Here is an 18,333-nt window from a genome sequence, read left to right on the forward strand (position 1 = left end):
TGTAGTCTGTGTGTGTGTATGTCCTGGGTTGATTGGATCGGGAGTTCGAGGGGGGATGTTCATGCCCCCCCTCGGACTCGGAATGATTCCTTTGTTGCACTCTGTAATTGATGCCTCAACATGTCTGTATGTGACTTGACTTGACAGGACATGCTGCAGCCGGCCACGGATGAGGACGACGACAAGGACGAGTGCGAGTGCGATGAACTGCGCGTGCCCTCACCACCGCCGCGGCGCCTCAGCCGCAGCAGCATCGATCTGCGTGACCTGGAGCAGGAGCGCTACGAAAAGGTCACGCACACGGACAGCGCCCCCTCGATGATGGCGCTGCAGCAGCAGCAGCCCTCGCACAATCACAACCAGCTGCAGCCGCCAGCGCCTGTGTTCAATCCACAGATATGGACGGAGTCCTTTCCGACCGCAAAAGTTACCCAAGTGGAGGGGCCGGAGACGCAGCCGGACGAAGAGCAGGAGCAGGAGCCAGAGCAGCTGCAGCATCCGGCGCTACCGCAGCAGCAGCTGAGCCTGACGAGCGGCAGTGGCAACAGCGAGCCGGAGCCGGAGTCCACGGCCTACCGGGTCTTCGGGCTGCACAGCGACGAGAGCGAGAGCAACGACCTCTATGACACGCACTTGCCGCTGGCCGAGGACAACAAGGAGCTGAAGCGCCTCATCGAGGACAACTATCTGTACTTCAAGAAGCAGACGGGCGGCACGGTCATCAGTGCACCGGGGGGCGGCAAGTACGCCGCTCTCAGCGAGACGGACTTCATCAGGCTGAAGGCGGGGGCGGCGGCCTGTGGACGGAAGGCGATTGCCGCCAGCGACTCGGAATTCCTGCGCACGATCAGCGAGGCCAGGGCCAGCACGGAGCAGCCGATGCCCGGCAAGGAGAAGGGCTTCAACTTCCTCTCGCTGCTGGCCAAGACGAAGCGCTCCAGTGCCGAGTGCTTCGCCCTGGAGCGGAAGCGGAACCAGGCCACCTCGGAGGGGTCCAGCTTCTTCCGGCGCGCCCGCAACCGGAAGCTCTCGCACAGCTACAACGGAAGCGCTGGCGGCGGCGGCAAGGAACGCAAACTTGAGCGACGCCAGCGGCAGCACAGCGACACCGACTCGACGCCCAACAAGCCGGACATCCTGCTGGACATCAACGTCCTCAGCGAGCAGAGCGGGGCCTGCGTCATCCAGCAGTTCAGCGATGGCGTGCAGCTGATCGACTTCAGCGGCGACACTGACGGACTCGGACTCGGAGTCGGCATCGGCCTAGGCATCGGGGGCCCGGGGGATGAGCTGGCCCAGCTGGCTGACTGCTTTGGGGAGTCCCCCAAGCATCCGGCCACGCCGCCGCCCTCCCTCTCGCCGCCGGAGCTGCCGGAGCAGAGCGGCATGCTGATTGCCAACAGCTCGGAGCTGGCCGAGATCTTCCGCTCGCTCAGCTTTCCGCTGGGCGAACAGGGGCGATGCGGCGGCTCCAGGTGCCAGGCGACGGCCCCCCAGCGAATGAGCACGCTGAGCGATCAGGTGTGCGCCAACTATCTGATGTCCCCACCGAACACTCCACCGGCCACCGCGGGCACGTCCGCCTCCAATGGCAACGCCATGGGCTCCTCCAACTCGCAGTCGGCGTCCATCAATGTGTACTTCCTGTCGCCGCCGCCGCCGCCGCATGCGGCCGGACCCGGCTATACGCCAAGCGACACCTCCACAGTATCGCTGGATGTGGTCACCACGCTGCCGGTGCCCCAGCCCCAGCCCCAGCCCAACCCCCAGCCGCAGCAGCAACCCCCCCTCAACATATCCCCAAAGCCAGAAATAATCCTCGACTCGACGCTATCCCCCGGGGAGGGCGGATGCGACGGCCTGGGCGGCGAGCCCAGGGATGTCACGTCCCCGCTGTTCAAGCGCAAAGATAGCTCCGGAGATGCGGATGTGAGCGTTTCCGGCGGCCGTCAACGCTGCAGCATCCTGGCCGGCTACGATGGCCTGCAGACCGTGAGGAAGCGACAGGCCTCTGTGGTGACCTATGACGTCAATGTCATAAATTTCTCGCAGGATAACAGCGACAGTCGCAGCTACATTCCCATGGGTCGCGTCTCTACCAGTTCTGCAAGTGAGTAGAGCCCCCCTTCCATATATGATTGAGTAGAGTAGAAAAAACGAAAAAGGATAACCATTAAGAGGTGATATGTGGGTAACACTCGGAGGAAAAGGCAGTCAAGGGCTGAAAGAGAGAAAGAGTATAGCTATTTGACTGCCTTTTTCATTCCGAACTAGCCTCCACTAAGTACCCCCTCTGTAGTAGAAGAACCACCAACGAAGCTTGAGTTGATGCCACTAGAGCCTTAGACTAGACTAGAGCTTTATGTTAGTTGCACCACCAACCGATAGACGACCTAGAACGCCTGCGCAACGAGTTAGGAGAGCTGTCATTGAGAAAGGAACCACCTAGAGTCGTCCTGGTCCAACTGTTTGCTTTGTTTCCTCGCTCCACCGCCCCTTCCTGGTGCTCTGTGTATGGCGTTGCATGGCACGCATGCGCATGCGATCTGTGGTGTGATGTGATCCGATCTGTGCCCCAAATCTTTGTCTAACCTACAGTCCTGTCTATGAAATACTTATGTCTGTACTTTGTCTCTCTCTCTTCCTCTCTGTATCCGTATCTGTATCTGTCTTTATCTCTCTCTCTCTCTATCTATCTATCTATCTGTCTGTCTCTCTCTTTCACGCCATTTCTTTTGTGTGTGTTTGTATGTGTAAATATATGTAAAACCGAATCATCAAATTTTGTCCAACCAAAAAAACTTCTACTCCAAAAACAACAAACAAAAAACCAACCAAAAACCACTTGTGGTCGTCCCCGAACCAAAAAAACACCCGAAAACCAACAACAAACCTGCAAGCAGAGCACGAATTTTCCAATAAATCCTCGCTCATCCGACGCGGTGGCATCTGCATCTTTGTGGATGAGGAGGAGGCCGAGATCAGCGAACAGAAGCCGCGCGGCATCAAGTTTGCCCCGGTGTCCAGCCCGCTGCCCAAGTGTCCGCTCTGTGGGAGCGACATCAGCACCGCCAACGCCAATGCCACCGCCACCGGCACCACAACCAACTCCACTGACACAACCGCCAATGCAAGTAGTAAACGTAGTAGTCACGCCCAAGCTCCAGATCTTGACCAGGAGCCCACACGCTTCTGGCACAAACGTACGGCGGCGGTCACGGCATGCTGGCAGCAGAGGCAGCGCCATCGGAGGCGCCGCTCCCAAGCCGGATGCAGTCACTGTGGTGCAACCGGTGAGTCTTGTCGTATCCACCACACAGCAAACAGTAGCCAGACCCACTCGCCCCCACCCCCACCCCCATCTCTCGCTCATTCTCGCTCTCTTCCTCTCTGTATCTCTCTGTCTGTCTCTGTCTGTCTCTTGCTCAGTCAGTTTCTGTATCTGTATCTGTATCTGTCTCATGTTTTAACACTTCAATCCCACGCATTTCCCCCGCTTTCAGTGTCAATCATTCGCTTTTCCCGCATCAGCACTCGCATCAGACCAGGACACACACGCACTCACACTTGTATATACATGCATCCCACATACATAGGTATCTCGATTCCCCGAAAGCCAACATCGACATCGAATACATCTCGCTTTCAAGGGAAAGCCAGGTCCCTGCTCCTCAAATCGAATTAACATCATTATAGCTTAACCCAAGAACCCAACCCAACCCAATCCCAGTGACCACAGGATCCAGCTCGACAGCCAAATCTGCCCCAAAACCCGTTTCAGACACCTTCTTCTCAGCTGATAACCAGCTTAGTCAGGGGGTTCACACGCACCAGGCTGGGAACCCACCGGAGTACTGAAACTGAGAACCCGAGCTGCTCTCTCCCCTGCCCCCTCTCCCCTCTCCACTGTCCCCTCTCCACGCTTTGCTCTCATGCTGTAGATAGTCGCTTCCGTTTTGCACGTGCGTTTGCCCGGCTTTATTGCGCCTCCACTTTGCCATTGGTTTTTGCATTATGATTTCGTTCCACCTTGTCCAACGGTCTGGCCAGTCCACCCTCCTCCCCCCAGCCAGCTCTCCAGAGCACTTAACATCCAAGCCCATGCCACCTCTCCGGTGGGGCATCCATCAACGGATGACGACGACGACGACGACAACAATCGAGGAGGCGGAGAGCGAAGGACAAACTTGTCCGCCACTTCCTGTTGCTCTCCCTGTTGTCCGTCTGATTTGTTTTACTTTCTCCTGCCCTCGACTCTCACTTTCCAGAGATGTATCTACGTATACGTACATCGGAGCACGGGTCTGAATGCGGGGCTGTATGTCTTTGTGATAACAAGTGTCCTGTGTAAATATTTTCAATTGTTTGCTTCGTTTTTATTACTTTCCCCCCTCCCCCCACCCACACACACACACACACACACCCACCCACATACATACATACCAATCAAGCAAACACCCACCCACCCACGAGAACCAGAACCAGCAGCACCCGCACCACAGCACGAAGATACGAGTATACGAAGATACTCGACACCACACACTCACACGCCACATGCCGGCAGTGTAATGACAGTGATGGTCTGACGGGGCAGGGTTACAGTGCCGTCGATCGAACAGCAATAGTATTACTAATGTCAAAGTTAAACATGCCAGGACACGACCCGTCGCACACACGCCTGGCCTCTTCTCTCCACAGAACGACACACAAAACCGAGCCGAACCGAACCGAACCGCCTTTTTGCATCACACTACACCCAACCCACAGCAAAACAGAAAACAGCAAAACAGCAAACAGCTAACAGCTAACAGAAAACTGTCAATTGCAATGGCTTAACAGCTAAAACTTGACTCTGGTCGAGGGCCCAGCCAGACCGGTCTAAAGCGAATCGAACCGCAACGAATCGAACCTAATCAGCCAATTGCGTTCTCTCATTTCATTTCAATCCTAAACTCTTTATCTGCCTCCACAGGCGGCTCTGTGCGGCCGGCAAAGGGATGGAAGGCCGAGCACAAGGCCGCACGAACTTTGGGCATCATCATGGGCGTCTTTCTGCTCTGCTGGCTGCCCTTCTTTCTATGGTAAGTCCACAGCCAGCCAGCCAGCCATCCAGCACCTTACTGGAGCTCATCGCTTGAACTGTTCTCTCAGGTATGTCATCACCTCGCTCTGCGGCCCGGCCTGCCCCTGTCCCGATGTGGTTGTGGTGGTGCTCTTCTGGATCGGTTACTTCAACTCGACGCTGAATCCGCTTATCTACGCCTACTTTAATCGGGATTTCCGTGAGGCATTTCGCAATACGCTGGAGTGTGTGCTACCGTGTCTGGAGAAGCGAAATCCCTACAATGCGTACTACGTCTAGACCGGATATACAACTCCGCCTCCCCACCCAACCCCCAACCCAAGCCCAACCCCAAACCCATACCCCCCAATTCAATATTGAACAATGCCCCTGTAAGTGATATTTAATACTTGAGAAACTCGTAATACCAAAAAAAATAAGCATGGAAAAAGCAAGTGGAAAACAAAAGGCGTTCGTGCAAGCATCTCTAGCTAGTAAAATCCTTCGAGCTAAGCAATACTCAATGTGTGTTTCCGTATACGTGTAGTTTTTCATTTAAGCAACGATAGGGAATTAAATAAAATTTATGTTCTGTGCGCCCCATTGGTGCGACCACTCGGACGTACTGGGAGAGCGCCGCTGCCCCAGAACTACACTAAACATACTTACATAGTATATATATAAGTGTTGTTGTCTCAAGAACAAGATATACGTAAACATATATACAGATACAATGCTATATACCATACAATATACATATACTATATAGGAAAGCCAAGCAATTGGAAAACAATCAATGGCTTATACATATGAGAAAAACTTCAGAGTTCAAGTAAATACGAGTATATTTAAGAAGCAACGATTGTCTCTTCGGCGTTTCGAAGGGTTTATACTTTTTTCGGGAAATGTTTTGATCAAAACTGTCCTTCTGCTATTTCGAAAAAATCTCTCTTTATTCAGTATGAAGCGCACTCCAATCGTCCAAGTCCCCAAGAAAAGAATAATGACAAAACACCCCTTACAATCCAATCAAAATTTCCAAGAAAGAGTGTAAACCTACAATAAAACCCCATAGCATTAAGTATCATATATGTATGTAGTATAATCTAGTGTTCTACAAGCAAACAAAATCTACATACTCGAATTAAAACGAAATTGAGAATTATCTTATCATTAATTATGCAATTGAAATGAAGTAAAAACAAAAACAAAAAAAGGATAATGTGAAGAAAACGTGTACGATGCGATGCTCCTGAATTTTCAAGCAGAATGACAATCTACCAAAAAGTAAACCACAAAAAATTAGAATTGAAAATTGAAAATTGACAAGCTGTAGAAAATGTCGCTATTCGCTGCAAAATCGATTTAGTTGTAGTTACTTTTACATGTTTTTCAATTTGGTTGCCGGGAATCCCCTCTCTTGAGTTGAGAAGACTTTTGTGATAGCAAAGGAAATTGATTGTATTTCTAGTTGAATTGTTTTACGTTCGTTGCGTCTAAGGCAAAGCATCCCGTACATAACGAGTACCCTAACGAGTATCTACATATGTACTTAAGCATATACTATGTATGTATGTACTATATATAGTATGATATGATGTGTGTCCGTGTGCGTGTGCGTGTGCATGTTGCTATGTATTTCAATGTACTTGCTGAACTAAACTATTGCATATTAAAGTGTGAAAACAATTGAAAGCGGCCTGTGTTCACTCACTTACCCCACTCACTGTGCGTGGCATGTATTTTTAGCATCGAAGAGAGCGTATCGGCGTTATATATAGAATGGTCGTGCTGGCAGGCGGCAGATGCGTCCGTCCGTCCGGTTAGTTTGCTCACGCTCGCCAAATGCCCAACAACGCCCGCATCGAGCACACGTCCTCGGAAGCGCACGAGGGGGAAGCCACTTGTGTAGTGTACTTCAACCATCAGCTGTTCTCCGGTGGCGCCGATGGCAAAGTCCGAGTGGGTATTACATGTACACTCTAGTACTAGCACTGGCCACATTTCCGCTAATCGCCTTGCAGGTGTGGTCGGAATCGCTGCAGCTGTTGGCCACGGTGAACGCCCACGATGCGTACATCTACTGCATGGCCGTCAATGAGCACGGGAAGGTCTACTCGAGCAGCTGCGACGGCCTGGTGAAGTACATGGAGCCGCCCTACGATGATGCTTCTGTTCAGGAGCTGTTCCGCTGCTACGACGCCATCCAGGCCATGTATTGTGATGGATCTGTGCTGTACACGGGCGACGACAAGGGTGTGGTGACCACCTGGAGCAACGATCGGATGCTCTTCAAGTACAATCTGGTGGAGGAGGTCAAGTCGCTGGCCGGCGAACAGAAGTTGATCTATACGGTGCGTGATTTGGATGTAGTCGTGTCCCTGACGGTAGAGGGCAAGTCCGGCAAGTACAGCAACAAGGCGGTGATACCCGGCAAGTCGCCCCTGACCCTCCTGGGACCTATTGTCGAGGGCAAGCGCAGCTTCATTGCCTTCCCCGATCGCACAGGAATGGGCCTGCAGCTGGTTAACAATTTGCCGCAGCAACAATTCGCCCACATCTGGCAATTGCCGGTGAGTCCTCAACCTCAAGATGTAATCGGTGTCCTTACAGATTGTGAAATTGCTTGCAGAATTGCCACGAGTGGATTGTAAACAGCATTTGCGGCGACGACCGCCATTTGTACTCCGGTGGCTACGACAAACTGGTGAAAGGTTGGACCGATTTGGCGTCTCCACAGCCGCGTGCACTGGGCCAAGTCGAGGTGGGAAGTTGGGTGAACAGTATTTGCTGTGGCGACAACAATAATGTGTACATTGCGAGCAACGACGGATTTATTCGCAGTGCGAAATTTATTTAGAAAGAGCGTCGTAAAACTGAAAACGCGCGCGAAATAATGTGGTGCTGCCAGACCTTCAAAATTATAAGACGTCAAGTTTGGCGGTTATAAGCTTTTAAACAACGTTTATTGAATTCTAAATTCATCTTATTAGCTAAGTTTCTGCTCCAACCTGTGGTCCAAGGAGTCGAATGCCACCTGCGCCTCAATCCAGCGCGCCACAGAGAGTAGCAACTGTTCGTTGAGACTGCGGCTCATCAGCTGCAGGCTTAGTGGCAGTCCCGACCTAGAGAGGCGAATGGGTATCGATACGGCAGGAATACCAGCCATGTTGGCCGGCTGCGTGCAGAAATCCTGCACCACACACTGATCCCTGTTACTGAGCGAGGAGAAGTCCTTGTACAATGGAGCTTCAGTGAGAGTCGTCGGGGTGAGTAGAATGTCCACCCGGTCTTCCTTCGAAGATGCCTCAAATACCTTCAAAAAGTCTTCGGCAATCAAGCGCCGCACACGCAGTGCCTTTTCAAAGTAATGATCGTAGTTTTTGCGCAGCAGCAGAAAGTTTCCCGTCAGTATGCGCGTCTTGACCACATTGTTGAAGCCCTCAGCACGGGATTGGGCATACAACTGCTCGGTGCTGCGCTCGTCGGCAGCACGGTGTCCAAACTCGATGCCATCGTAGCGGGCCATGTTGCTAGCCACTTCGCACTGGTTCAGGATCGAGTATACGAATATGCTGGCTGCCGTATTGGGCAGGGACACCTGCTGCACTGAGGCGCCAGCGCACTCCAGGAGATCTGCCACCTTGGTCCAGGTCTCCAGAACCTCGGCGGACAGTCCGTTGCAGTGATATTCCTTGGGTATACCGATTCGCACAGTTTGCAGGTCGAGTCCATCCACTTCTGGGAGCTGTAACTTTGTGAACGGTTGCCTAATGGTCGTTGAATCCTTCCCATCCGGCCCAGCAACTGCATTCAAGACCTCAACGCAGTCGCTTACCGAGCGGGCGAGAATGCCTGGCACATCCATGGAGTTGACCAAGGGAATGAGGCCATGACGGGAAACCAGGCCGTAGGTAGGTTTCAAACCCACAACACCGCAGTAAGAGGCTGGATTTCGGGTAGAACCTCCAGTGTCCGAGCCAATTCCCCTGCAAAAAATCAAATTGAATCAGTCCTCGCAAGTAACGGTTGATACTTTCGAAAAATACCAAGGCAGTTTTACGAAAAGTTGGCAGCCCCATGCAGCAGCTGATTGTGTGTGCAAAACGGTCACTCTGCGCTGCTGTCAGTCGACCGAACGACGAAAACTTTATTATTTACGAAAATTGCAATTATATTTGCATTCTGAAGCGATGTCTGCGCTCTTTCGTGTAACCAGCCGTGCCGTGGCGCTCCAGCGCTCCCTGGTGGCCAACCAGGCAGCCACATTACGGGCATGCCGCAGCATAAAGACGTCGCCAAAGAAGGACGAGACCATTGCAGCCCCCGCCAGCGTTACAACAGAAGACTTTGCAAATCCCAGCCCGAAGAACTGGATGAGCTACGGCTTCGACTACAAGGACCAGGCGGAGGATCGCAAGGCGACGAAAGCCACTTTCTTCGTTACCGTCACCCTGTGCCTGGTGTGGGGAACCTTCTACTGGTCCTACTTGCCCGACACTCAGATACGCGACTGGGCCCAGCGCGAGGGCTTCTTGGAGCTGCGCCGTCGCGAGCAGGCTGGCGTGGATCTGGTGAGCCCCGACTACGTGGACCCCGCAAGCATTTCGCTGCCATCGGACGAGGATCTCGCCAACACGGAAATTATCATCTAAACAATTAGTCCCTTAGTTTGTTATGTAATGAATGCAGCTGGTGGCCACTACAAAGCCGCGCCTTCTGCTCGCTAATAAAAATGCACCTTCCGGCGCGAACGAAGCTACCAACAATGCCAATGTGAAGAATTTTGCAGAAATAATTAAGTATTTGCGTTTTACATGACGGCGATTGAGGTTAGGTGAAACTGAAAAGTGTAAACAACAGAAAAGGTACTCACGCAAAGCACAAACCAGCTGCCACAGCCGATGCGGATCCACCTGAGCTGCCTCCCGCGATGCGCCAGTTGTTCTGGGTCAGATCCTCGCTCCAGATGTTCTTGGTCGGCCCGTAAATGGAGTCCACGGTGCCGGCACCCATTGCAAACTGATCCATGTTGGTCTTTCCAAGGAGCACAGCGCCGGCTTGACGTAATCGAGAGCATACCGTCGCATCGTAGGGCGGCACAAAGTCCTGCAGCATGCTGGAAAACAAGAGAATGAAGATAAAGCTGATGTCTTAAGGATTTTCTTGAACACCCACCGCGAAGCACAGGTGGTGTGCACATTCTCCGTGCAGAAGTTATCCTTAATGGCAATGGTCACGCCATCTAGGCCACTGCTCGGCTGTTTTTTCTGGTAGCGCTGCTCCGACTGCTGGGCCTGCTGTTGGGCCTCTTCTGGCGTGAGACGCACGAAGGCATTCAGCGTCTTAAGATTTACGGAATCCTCCAGGGCCTGCTCCGTCACCCGGCGAGGGGACAGCTGCCCATCGGCATAACTGGATGTTAACTGAAAAGTCGTCCATTTAAAGAGTTCTAGCTATTAAATTGAATCAGCGACCCACTTGTTTGATGCTCCACTGTAAATGTCGCCGCATTCTTCGGGCAGCTGTTTCTACCGCAAGGAGAACCAAAACAAATAATTTTAACAAGAATTTATGTAGTATGCGCGGCGGTTGCAGCTGTTCCTTGACATTTTCGCCTACCCTCGGTACGGTCAGACTGTAGGTTTTAGCTTCTGGCAGCACTGCCCTTCAGACAGATGTTATTGATTAGAATGGCAATAAAAGTCCAGTAAACGCAATTATCACCCGGAAACCTTCCACGCAGATGCTATAACGTTAGATAACACCAATCAATCAATATAAGCTAAAATCTGAAGAGCAGCCAGTAGATTTTAAAGCCCTTCACGATGGCCAAGCTGGATGAACGTATTGGCTTCATTGGAGGCGGAAACATGGCCTTTGCCATTGGCAGCGGTCTCGTTCGCTGCGCCATTGTAAAGCCTAGCCAGGTGCTGGTCTCGGGACCGCACATCGAGAACCTTTCGCGCTGGCGGGAGCTGGGAGCCGTCACCACCGACGACAATTGTAAGGTCCTGGAGCACACAGACGTTGTGTTCATCTGCGTCAAGCCGCACATCCTAGGGCAATGCGCCTCGCAGCTCAAGTACAAGCATGTGCCGTCCGCCAAGGATGCCAGCAAGCTCATTGTTTCTGTGCTGGCGGGAACAAGCCTCAAAACCCTAGAGGAAAAGTTCAACTTCATGGAAAGTTGGGGCCCGAAGGTGATCCGGACGATGCCCAACACATCGATGCAGGTCGGCGAGGGCTGTACCGTGTACACGGGCAACGCTCGGGCAACGCACCAGGATCTGGAGAAGGTGCACATAATGCTCAACGCACTGGGATTGGCCCAGCAAGTGCCGGAGCAGATGATCGACGCCGTCACTGGCTTGGCTGGCTGTGGGCCAGCCTTTGTCTACACAATAATAGAGGCTCTGGCCGATGGTGGTGTCAAGCAGGGTGTGCCACGGGCAATGGCGCTGCAGTTTGCAGCTCAGACCTTACTGGGCGCCGCCAAGACTGTTCTTATCACCGGCAAGCACCCGGCCGTGCTGCGCGATGAGGTCTGCTCACCCGGCGGATCCACCATTGTGGGTGTGCACGAGCTGGAAAAGGGCAATCTCAGGTACGCACTGGCATTCATTCAGCTAATTCAACGAAGTGTTAAGGACCTTTTTCTTTGACTGCTTGCAGGGCCACTCTCATAAATGCCGTGGAAAAGGCGACTCAACGCTCAACCGAGCTGGGAAAGAAGTGAGCGGCGTCGGTCGAACGTCTCCCCATGCTCTCTATTTACAGTATGCAGTTGCAACAAACTTTATGTTGCTATTATAATTATGATACAAGTGTCATGCGTTTGATTGAGTTTCAAGATGTTTCAGTTATAATCATTGTACAAGCGAAGCATGTACGTAATGAGTAATATGTAATTCTTAAGCAGCTGTTGTTGAGTAGAAAGTTAAAGGAAAATAAGCTGTTAAATTTGTTGCGATACGCCAGGGCATTTCTAAATGATTTCTAAATAATATAAACGTTTGACTTTATTCACGATCCTTCTTGCTAACATATTCGACGCACTTGGAGGGATCCGTGGGGAAGTATTCCTGGCATTTGGTCATCAATCGCTTGAGACCCTGTATATACTTTCGCTGCGTCTCGTCGTTCATGACGTGTGCCACGTTCTTGGAGAAGATCTTCTCGCGGCCCGTTCGCGCATGAATGCCCACCATAGTGACACCGATGGGCCACGGCGCATTGCCTATAGCCATCTCCAGGTATGCATCGCTGGCAGTAATGTAGTTGCGGTTCAGCAGATGTTTGACAATGTCGCGCAGGCTGTCCAGGATGTCCTCCGGCAGCGTGTGGTGCTTCAGCTTGCGGAACAGCGGCTTCACGTACTCCTTTGTCTGCGTGTAGATGACTCGCGTCATTTTCACTTTAGTCGACATTATCTCGTGCTTGCTGTAGGTGGCAATCTGGTCGTTCCACAGCTTGAGCAGGAAGGTAAGCAGGGTGATGATCACGTCCATGTCGTAGTCTTTGTTGCGACCCATCTTTTGGGCCATTGTCTGTATGCTCTCCCACGACACGGACTCGTCCAGCTCGGCCAAATCGGATTTCTTGTCCTCTTTGGCGGTGGGTGCGTTGGCAAACATCTCCTGCAGATAGGCGGCGTCTACCTGCTCCATGGCCTCCTGGAAATCGTTACGGAATCCCCGGTTGGCCTCCGGCTGCGAGATCTCGCACTGCCGCAATCTGTCGAACGCTTCCGGCTCCGTCTCGCCGAATATGAGAATGGGTTCACCGCGCTCCCGCAGACGGCGGATGACTTCTGTGCGCGGGAGTATGTTCTGTCCGTCGGCCACAAAGCTGTAGGCGCCCTCAGTGGTCTGTCCCTGGGCCTCGACAGACTCCTGCTTCTTGTATCCCACTTTTTGCAGCACTTCCTCCGTGTTCTTGGCGTTCAGGTCGCCCCGCTTGAAGTACTTCTTCTTATCATCGATTAGCTGCTTATCCTCCAGTAGTTTCCGTTTACGGGCTATTTCTTTCTTTAGCAAGTCCATTTAAATTTCAAAATGTAAACAAACTAACAACAAACCCTCAAGAAGGGCGACCAACAATGTTGCCACTCATCTGCAAGTCGTCATGCTTTTGGTATTCTTTAGTCTTTTTCTGTGTCCACACTGTGGCAACGCTTTAAATATCCTCTTATCAAGAGGGACGACAGTGTTTTTGTTTTGAAAATTCGAATTATTGAAATTTCTAAAAAAATGCGATACCCCGACTCACGGATCTGTATGGAGGGCCACGCCAACGCCTTGGCCCTCAGCAAGGACAACACTCTGATCGCAGTGGCCGGGCGCAGCTGTAAGAATCCAAATTTTTCCTAGGATCTTCGACCAAAGTTAAGACATTTACTTCCCTTCACAGTGCTCAAGGTCTATTCGATTGACGATTATGGCTTTAGGGAGGTTTGTAATATGCGCGGCGGGAAGAACCAGAATCTCAGCTACTCCTCAAACGATGTTGCCTGGAGCACCATGGACTGCAATCTCCTGGCCACGGCGGCCACCAATGGCGTCGTATCCGTTTGGGACCACTCTAAGTGCGGACGCCAGAAGCAGCTGCTTGTCTACAACGAACACGAGCGCACTGCCCACACAGTGACGTTCCACAGCAGCGAACCCAACATATTGATCTCTGGCTCCCAGGACGGCACCATCAAGTGCTTTGATATACGCTCGGACAAGTCCGTGAACACATACTTCAGCAATTCGGAGTCCGTGCGCGATGTCAAATTCAGTCCACACGAGCAAAATATATTCTCAGCCGTTTCGGAGAACGGCACCGTCCAGCTCTGGGATATGCGGAAGTGGGACAAGTGCATGGTGCAGTTTACGGCGCATTATGGGCCCGTCTACACGTGCGACTGGCATCCCACACGTAAATGGCTGGCCACCGGCAGCCGCGACAAGCAGATCAAGGTGTGGGACATGGAAGGGCGACCAGGTCTGGAGTACACAATACACACGATAGCTGTGGTGGGACGGGTCAAGTGGCGACCAGAGCGAACGTGCGTACAGACAGATTTGGCACGTGATGAAATCACTATCTAATGCTCCTTTTCTCGTCTTACAGATATCACATTGCTAGCTGTGCTTTGGTGGTGGACTACAGCATTCATGTGTGGGACATACGACGACCCTATATACCATTCGCCTCCTTTAACGAGCACACAAACGTGACAACGGGCATTGCTTGGCTGGGCAGCGATTCCCATTGCCTGCTTTCCACCAGCAAGGACTCCACCCTTCATAAGCACGCCTTTGAGGATGCCACACGGCCGGCTTTGAAGGCCAATGCCCAGGGAGCCAGCCTGGACCGATACGGCGACATATCATTTGCCAATAAAATCAAGGAATACGCACCCAAGACGAGCGGAGTATCCAATACAAAGACCAGCTCCAGCTTTATGTATGTCTGAAAATATTCATCAATTATGCTTTCGTTTATATATAATTGCATTCCATAGAAATCGGCGAAAGTCCATTGTGTCGGGGAGCATTCAGTTCCACTTGGACCATTCCAGGATGTACAAATTCATGCTGAAGGATGCTGTAAGCTAGAGATACTTTGCTAAACCTCAAGTCATCTTCTAATTGCAATCTTTACCGCAGTTTTCTGGCTTTCCCCTGAGCGAAACCGATTCCAAGCCTCGCCAGGAGCATGAATGCTTTATTGGATGCGCCCGGGAGCTGATTATGAGCGGCAAAAAAATTGCCGAGCTATGCGAGCACAATTCGGAGGTGTCCAAGAAATACAGCAAACACAATGTAAGTAAAGCAGTTGGGGTGGGGGGCTAAGGGACTACTATTATAAAATACTATAATTTTGTTAGGCCACCACTTTATGGAACTTTCTGAAACTGTTCTACGGCAGCAATCACTTTGAGCCGCCCTTCGAGCATCGATCTTCCTTCTCGAATCAAAAGAATCCCATCAACTCGAGGCGTGCCACTCAAGTGGCCAGCGATTGGCCCCAGCAACGCAGTGACCTGAGTCAGGATTTGAACGGCAATGCCCAAGAGGCGACACATGAGATTGCCGCTACGAACGAGGATGACGATCCGCTGGGTGGCAGCGGAGTGGAGCATCCGCCGACCAGTTCTGTGATACTCTCCGAGACCCAAATCATCAGCGAGATTACCTTCGATAACTTCGAGCTCCTGCGCAATGGCTTCATTTATGTGGGACCCACGGAGGCGGCCAAGGCACTGGCATTTCCTGCTCTACATCACGATGTGCAGGCAGCGCGACCACAACTGGAGATCAAGGCATCTGACCATGAAAAGTCTCCTGTAAGGAAGAGGAATCATTTTGCTTTGTTCTATACGAATTGTAAATGATTGTCTTCTGGCTTCTTTCAGCCGCCGCATGTGCCCACGGTTTTGAAGGTCAGCCATGTCCCGCCCATACCGATGTGGGAGCCGCACAAGTTTGTGGCCGATGCTCTCATGCTGCTAAATGACGTTGGCGATGTGCAAACTGCTTTGACTGTGATAATAGCTCTTGGGGAGGCCCGCAAACTGCTGCCCCTTGAAGATGCGTTGGTTGTAAGTAGCCCGCCCCCATACGAACAGCAAGAAATTTTGCATTTTCATGGCTTTCTTATCTAGGAGCACTGGTTTCACACCTATGTCGATCAGCTGCATCGCTACGAGCTGTGGAACGAGGCCTGCGAGGTGATCAACCGATCCTGGCTGCAGTCCGTGCAGCAACTGAATCAGCACTCCACAGCAATGCATACGAATTGCGGCGACTGCGGCCGTCCGCTGGGCAACAAAGTGGGATGGTACTGCGACAAATGCAAGTCCATGCAGTCGGCCAAGTGCTGCGTATGCGGTCTGATTGTGCGCGGTGTGTACGCCTGGTGCCAGGGCTGCTCACACGGCGGCCACATCGAGCATCTCCAAAAGTACTTTGCCAAACACTCAAAGTGCCCCAAGTGCGGCCATTTGTGCGCGTATTCATGAGACGCGGAAGAGGCTGAGTAGTGTGTCTCAGCTTCTGCATTCGAATCTGTACTGATGAGAGTCTCCTTGCCGGAATAACTAGCAGTTTTGTTGTTGATTAGTTTTTAGATGTATTTATGTCTGAATGTTTATCGATGTTAATGCTACTTGATGAAGGTGCTCTTAAAGGGTAATATAACGACTACCTTTTGCGTTGAGAGTTGAGAGCGCCCCGCCGCACATTCAGTAGCAGAAAGGAGAGAAAAAGTTATAAAATTGAGAGTTCTGTAAGAATTAAAAACGAAAAAAAAGCAACACGTTTGTTGCCAGATTCCACTTTAAATCTAAATAACTAATTGTATGTCCTCATGGGGATTCGCCCGAAAGTGTGTACCCACAAGGACACCACCGCCTGCCAGCGCTGTCCAAAAAATCCATCGTGCCCTTAGCGCAATGAATATTTGGCAATCGTTTCGAAAGTTTTCTTTTGTTTGGGTCCAATTTTCGTTTGCTTTACATTGCGCCTCGCGCAGTTGCAGCCTTGAGGTTGAGCGATCAACTCAAAGCTTGGATTTTGGAGCAGCGTTGGCGGCTAATTGTCAAGAGGCAAAATCGAGGCTCACAGTTTGGCAAGAGTCGCCACCTGCGCCAGTGCTGGAGCTGGAGCTGGCCGAGGTGGCATTGCGCTTCAGCGGCGTACCCTCGTCATAGCGTATGGTCATCGAATTGGAGTTCCCGGGTATGAGCACATAGCCCAAGGATTCATAGAACTTGATCAGCTTATCCTTGCAGTCCAGCGACATTTTATAGCACCCTAGTTCTTCGGCCAGCAGAGAGACGGTGACCACGATTCTGGAAGACACAGAAGCAATGAATACGCCGCAGTGAATGAATTGCAGGGAAATGCTTACAGCTTGCCCAGTTGCTTGCCACGATATGTGTCATTGACAACCACATCCTCCAGGCGCCCACGCTTGAATTTTTAAAGAGAATATGAGTGGAATAGGAATACAGAATATAGATTTTCTCAACGTACCACCGAACAATTGTGGATGAACTTGCGCTCGATCACCAGCGAGGCAGCTCCAATGATCTCGTTCTTGCGCGTGTCCTCTATGACCGTGACAAAGTAGTCCCCGCTGGCCTTCATCTGCGAGAAGCGGGCTGCAAATGAGAATAGAGTCTTGTGATCCAGGATAGATGCGGGTGAGTGGCATTACTTACTCAAAAACTGTGTGCGATTGACATTCCCCACGTGTGTCAGTTGGGAGAGCAGCTGCAGGAAGCCACGATCATAGTCCGTGTCCTTGAGGGGACGCACCTTCATCCATGGCTCGCCGGGATTGGCCGCTGATATGAATGGCTTGAACGTGGCCGGGGTGCGATGAAAGTCGAGCTTCAGCAGCAAGCTGGGATCATACAGGTACGTCTCTTGCTGTAATTGATTAGCAGATAAGGAGGATTAGTTACGAGGCCTGTTCACAGATACGAATCTCGTAATGTCTACCGGGTGTTGCACCATTTTTAGACTACTAAACACGTCAGCAAGTGGCGCTGATGGAGGCACAACTGAGCCAAAAAGACAATCAACAGGTAAAGGTGGAGACCGACAACAGGAATGGTGGCCAGAACTGGTTTGGTTTCAGATAGCCCTCACTTTCGATGGCCAGAGCAACGCAACTGGTTTTCGCATTAATTTCCTAGTCCCTCCGCCGCAAACGAAACCGGTAAAATGTGTAAGAGCCGGACTAGCAGAGCGAATTCTATTATCGATTTTAGTTTGTTATGGTTTTCGCCAGGATTAAAAGCAAAAGAAAACGTGCACTCAAGGTCGAACCGCTTTGCTGGGGACTGAACTGCCACATGGTCACGTTGGCTGCCTCTTCATCGCGTTTTGTGACTGTCTTGCTGGCAAAATTCCATGCAACGCAGCCATAAATGAACACTTACCATTATTTTATCTAATGTTTGCTGTTTGATAGTAATAGATCACCAGGCCTATCACTACGAAAAACACTGAGGCGGAAGCTTTTCCGCTGCTTTTATCGGCCAATGTTTCGGAGCAGACTGAAACGATGTGAAACGCGGAGAACGGCTACAGCGCCAGACGCGTACATTTAGCGCTTGGGGTGTCGGAGGGCCCCAAATTGGTTGTCGTGCATTGCCGAAGGGGCGGGGCGTCAATATCTTTCGAAATCCCCAAGAAATGAAGAAATGGCAAACAAAATGACCCTGAATGCGTTCCGACTGAAATTAATGTAAACATTTGAACAGCTGA

General features: G+C 51.4%; 8 protein-coding genes across 13 annotated transcripts in view; 5 read left to right on the forward strand and 3 right to left on the reverse strand.

The window, feature by feature from the left end:
• Positions 1-6,757, forward strand: part of LOC108156622 (octopamine receptor beta-3R-like) — a 36,422-nt gene extending 29,665 nt beyond the window's left edge. The window contains exons 6-9 of one of the 3 annotated variants that reach the window (XM_017288178.2): positions 148-2,110; positions 2,904-3,293; positions 4,973-5,081; positions 5,152-6,757. In XM_017288178.2, coding sequence (XP_017143667.1) covers positions 148-2,110; positions 2,904-3,293; positions 4,973-5,081; positions 5,152-5,362 — 2,673 coding nt within the window. In that variant the 3' untranslated portion in view covers positions 5,363-6,757. Of the gene's footprint in view, positions 1-147; positions 2,111-2,903; positions 4,817-4,972; positions 5,082-5,151 lie in introns of those variants that run through there. The other 2 variants (XM_033389540.1, XM_033389539.1) reach the window with 2 other exon arrangements.
• A 121-nt stretch (positions 6,758-6,878) lies between these two features.
• Positions 6,879-7,945, forward strand: LOC108156624. 2 transcript variants are annotated; one of them, XM_017288181.2, is made up of 3 exons: positions 6,879-7,024; positions 7,087-7,635; positions 7,695-7,945. In XM_017288181.2, the coding sequence occupies exons 1-3, from the start codon at positions 6,908-6,910 to the stop codon at positions 7,920-7,922; spliced, it is 894 nt and encodes a 297-aa protein (XP_017143670.1). In that variant the 5' UTR covers positions 6,879-6,907; the 3' UTR covers positions 7,923-7,945. The 2 variants fall into 2 exon arrangements, with proteins under 2 accessions (XP_017143670.1, XP_033245433.1); XM_033389542.1 differs by having other exon boundaries at positions 6,926-7,028.
• Positions 7,946-7,998: 53 nt separating this feature from the next.
• Positions 7,999-10,666, reverse strand: LOC108156623 (glutamyl-tRNA(Gln) amidotransferase subunit A, mitochondrial). Its single transcript, XM_017288179.2, has 4 exons — positions 10,544-10,666; positions 10,241-10,488; positions 9,939-10,181; positions 7,999-9,051 (listed from the first exon to the last, which is right to left on the reverse strand). Exons 1-4 carry the CDS (start codon positions 10,574-10,576, stop codon positions 8,052-8,054), a joined length of 1,524 nt encoding a protein of 507 aa, XP_017143668.1. The 5' UTR covers positions 10,577-10,666; the 3' UTR covers positions 7,999-8,051.
• LOC108156626 (NADH dehydrogenase [ubiquinone] 1 beta subcomplex subunit 11, mitochondrial) lies at positions 9,166-9,832 on the forward strand. Its single transcript, XM_017288184.2, has one exon. The coding sequence runs from the start codon at positions 9,256-9,258 to the stop codon at positions 9,715-9,717; it is 462 nt and encodes a 153-aa protein (XP_017143673.1). The 5' UTR covers positions 9,166-9,255; the 3' UTR covers positions 9,718-9,832.
• A 73-nt stretch (positions 10,667-10,739) lies between the features above and the next one.
• LOC108154041 (pyrroline-5-carboxylate reductase) lies at positions 10,740-12,087 on the forward strand. The gene is made up of 2 exons (XM_033389543.1): positions 10,740-11,669; positions 11,738-12,087. Exons 1-2 carry the CDS (start codon positions 10,891-10,893, stop codon positions 11,799-11,801), a joined length of 843 nt encoding a protein of 280 aa, XP_033245434.1. The 5' UTR covers positions 10,740-10,890; the 3' UTR covers positions 11,802-12,087.
• On the reverse strand, positions 12,026-13,177 carry LOC108154042 (pre-mRNA-splicing factor 18). Its single transcript, XM_033389541.1, has one exon. The coding sequence runs from the start codon at positions 13,105-13,107 to the stop codon at positions 12,085-12,087; it is 1,023 nt and encodes a 340-aa protein (XP_033245432.1). The 5' UTR covers positions 13,108-13,177; the 3' UTR covers positions 12,026-12,084.
• Positions 13,178-13,238: 61 nt separating this feature from the next.
• On the forward strand, positions 13,239-16,404 carry LOC108156175 (GATOR complex protein WDR24). The gene is made up of 8 exons (XM_017287504.2): positions 13,239-13,411; positions 13,475-14,117; positions 14,183-14,518; positions 14,577-14,661; positions 14,722-14,877; positions 14,943-15,401; positions 15,471-15,656; positions 15,720-16,404. The coding sequence occupies exons 1-8, from the start codon at positions 13,315-13,317 to the stop codon at positions 16,074-16,076; spliced, it is 2,319 nt and encodes a 772-aa protein (XP_017142993.1). The 5' UTR covers positions 13,239-13,314; the 3' UTR covers positions 16,077-16,404.
• On the reverse strand, positions 16,162-18,289 carry LOC108156178 (probable glucosamine 6-phosphate N-acetyltransferase). 3 transcript variants are annotated; one of them, XM_033389544.1, is made up of 6 exons: positions 17,563-17,761; positions 17,280-17,490; positions 17,092-17,219; positions 16,967-17,028; positions 16,679-16,907; positions 16,162-16,261 (listed from the first exon to the last, which is right to left on the reverse strand). In XM_033389544.1, the coding sequence occupies exons 1-6, from the start codon at positions 17,575-17,577 to the stop codon at positions 16,220-16,222; spliced, it is 687 nt and encodes a 228-aa protein (XP_033245435.1). In that variant the 5' UTR covers positions 17,578-17,761; the 3' UTR covers positions 16,162-16,219. The 3 variants fall into 3 exon arrangements, with proteins under 3 accessions (XP_033245435.1, XP_017142998.1, XP_017142997.1); XM_017287509.2 differs by lacking the exon at positions 17,563-17,761 and adding an exon at positions 18,006-18,289 and having other exon boundaries at positions 16,174-16,340; XM_017287508.2 differs by having other exon boundaries at positions 16,174-16,340; positions 17,563-17,756.
• Positions 18,290-18,333: the final 44 nt, after the last annotated feature.

The sequence above is a fragment of the Drosophila miranda genome, chromosome 2 (assembly GCF_003369915.1).
Source record: "Drosophila miranda strain MSH22 chromosome 2, D.miranda_PacBio2.1, whole genome shotgun sequence".
NCBI classification, from domain to species: Eukaryota; Metazoa; Arthropoda; class Insecta; order Diptera; family Drosophilidae; genus Drosophila; species Drosophila miranda.

Bases quoted from the DNA above. Each gene is read 5' to 3' on its own strand.
- LOC108156624 (XM_017288181.2), top strand. From the start codon at position 6,908: ATGCCCAACAACGCCCGCATCGAGCACACGTCCTCGGAAGCGCACGAG. The intron at 7,025-7,086 runs GTGGGTATTACA...ATCGCCTTGCAG, and splicing joins GCGCCGATGGCAAAGTCCGA to GTGTGGTCGGAATCGCTGCA. The intron at 7,636-7,694 runs GTGAGTCCTCAA...AATTGCTTGCAG, and splicing joins CCCACATCTGGCAATTGCCG to AATTGCCACGAGTGGATTGT.
- LOC108154041 (XM_033389543.1), top strand. From the start codon at position 10,891: ATGGCCAAGCTGGATGAACGTATTGGCTTCATTGGAGGCGGAAACATG. The intron at 11,670-11,737 runs GTACGCACTGGC...GACTGCTTGCAG, and splicing joins CTGGAAAAGGGCAATCTCAG to GGCCACTCTCATAAATGCCG.
- LOC108154042 (XM_033389541.1), bottom strand. From the start codon at position 13,107: ATGGACTTGCTAAAGAAAGAAATAGCCCGTAAACGGAAACTACTGGAG.
- LOC108156623 (XM_017288179.2), bottom strand. From the start codon at position 10,576: ATGCGGCGACATTTACAGTGGAGCATCAAACAA. The intron at 10,489-10,543 runs GTGGGTCGCTGA...ACGACTTTTCAG, and splicing joins TACAGTGGAGCATCAAACAA to TTAACATCCAGTTATGCCGA. The intron at 10,182-10,240 runs GTGGGTGTTCAA...CTTGTTTTCCAG, and splicing joins CACACCACCTGTGCTTCGCG to CATGCTGCAGGACTTTGTGC.
- LOC108156175 (XM_017287504.2), top strand. From the start codon at position 13,315: ATGCGATACCCCGACTCACGGATCTGTATGGAGGGCCACGCCAACGCC. The intron at 14,519-14,576 runs GTATGTCTGAAA...TGCATTCCATAG, and splicing joins AAGACCAGCTCCAGCTTTAT to AAATCGGCGAAAGTCCATTG. The intron at 14,662-14,721 runs GTAAGCTAGAGA...TCTTTACCGCAG, and splicing joins AATTCATGCTGAAGGATGCT to TTTTCTGGCTTTCCCCTGAG.
- LOC108156626 (XM_017288184.2), top strand. From the start codon at position 9,256: ATGTCTGCGCTCTTTCGTGTAACCAGCCGTGCCGTGGCGCTCCAGCGC.
- LOC108156178 (XM_033389544.1), bottom strand. The intron at 17,220-17,279 runs GTAAGTAATGCC...TCTCATTTGCAG, and splicing joins CAATCGCACACAGTTTTTGA to CCCGCTTCTCGCAGATGAAG. The intron at 17,029-17,091 runs GTACGTTGAGAA...TAAAAATTCAAG, and splicing joins TCATCCACAATTGTTCGGTG to CGTGGGCGCCTGGAGGATGT.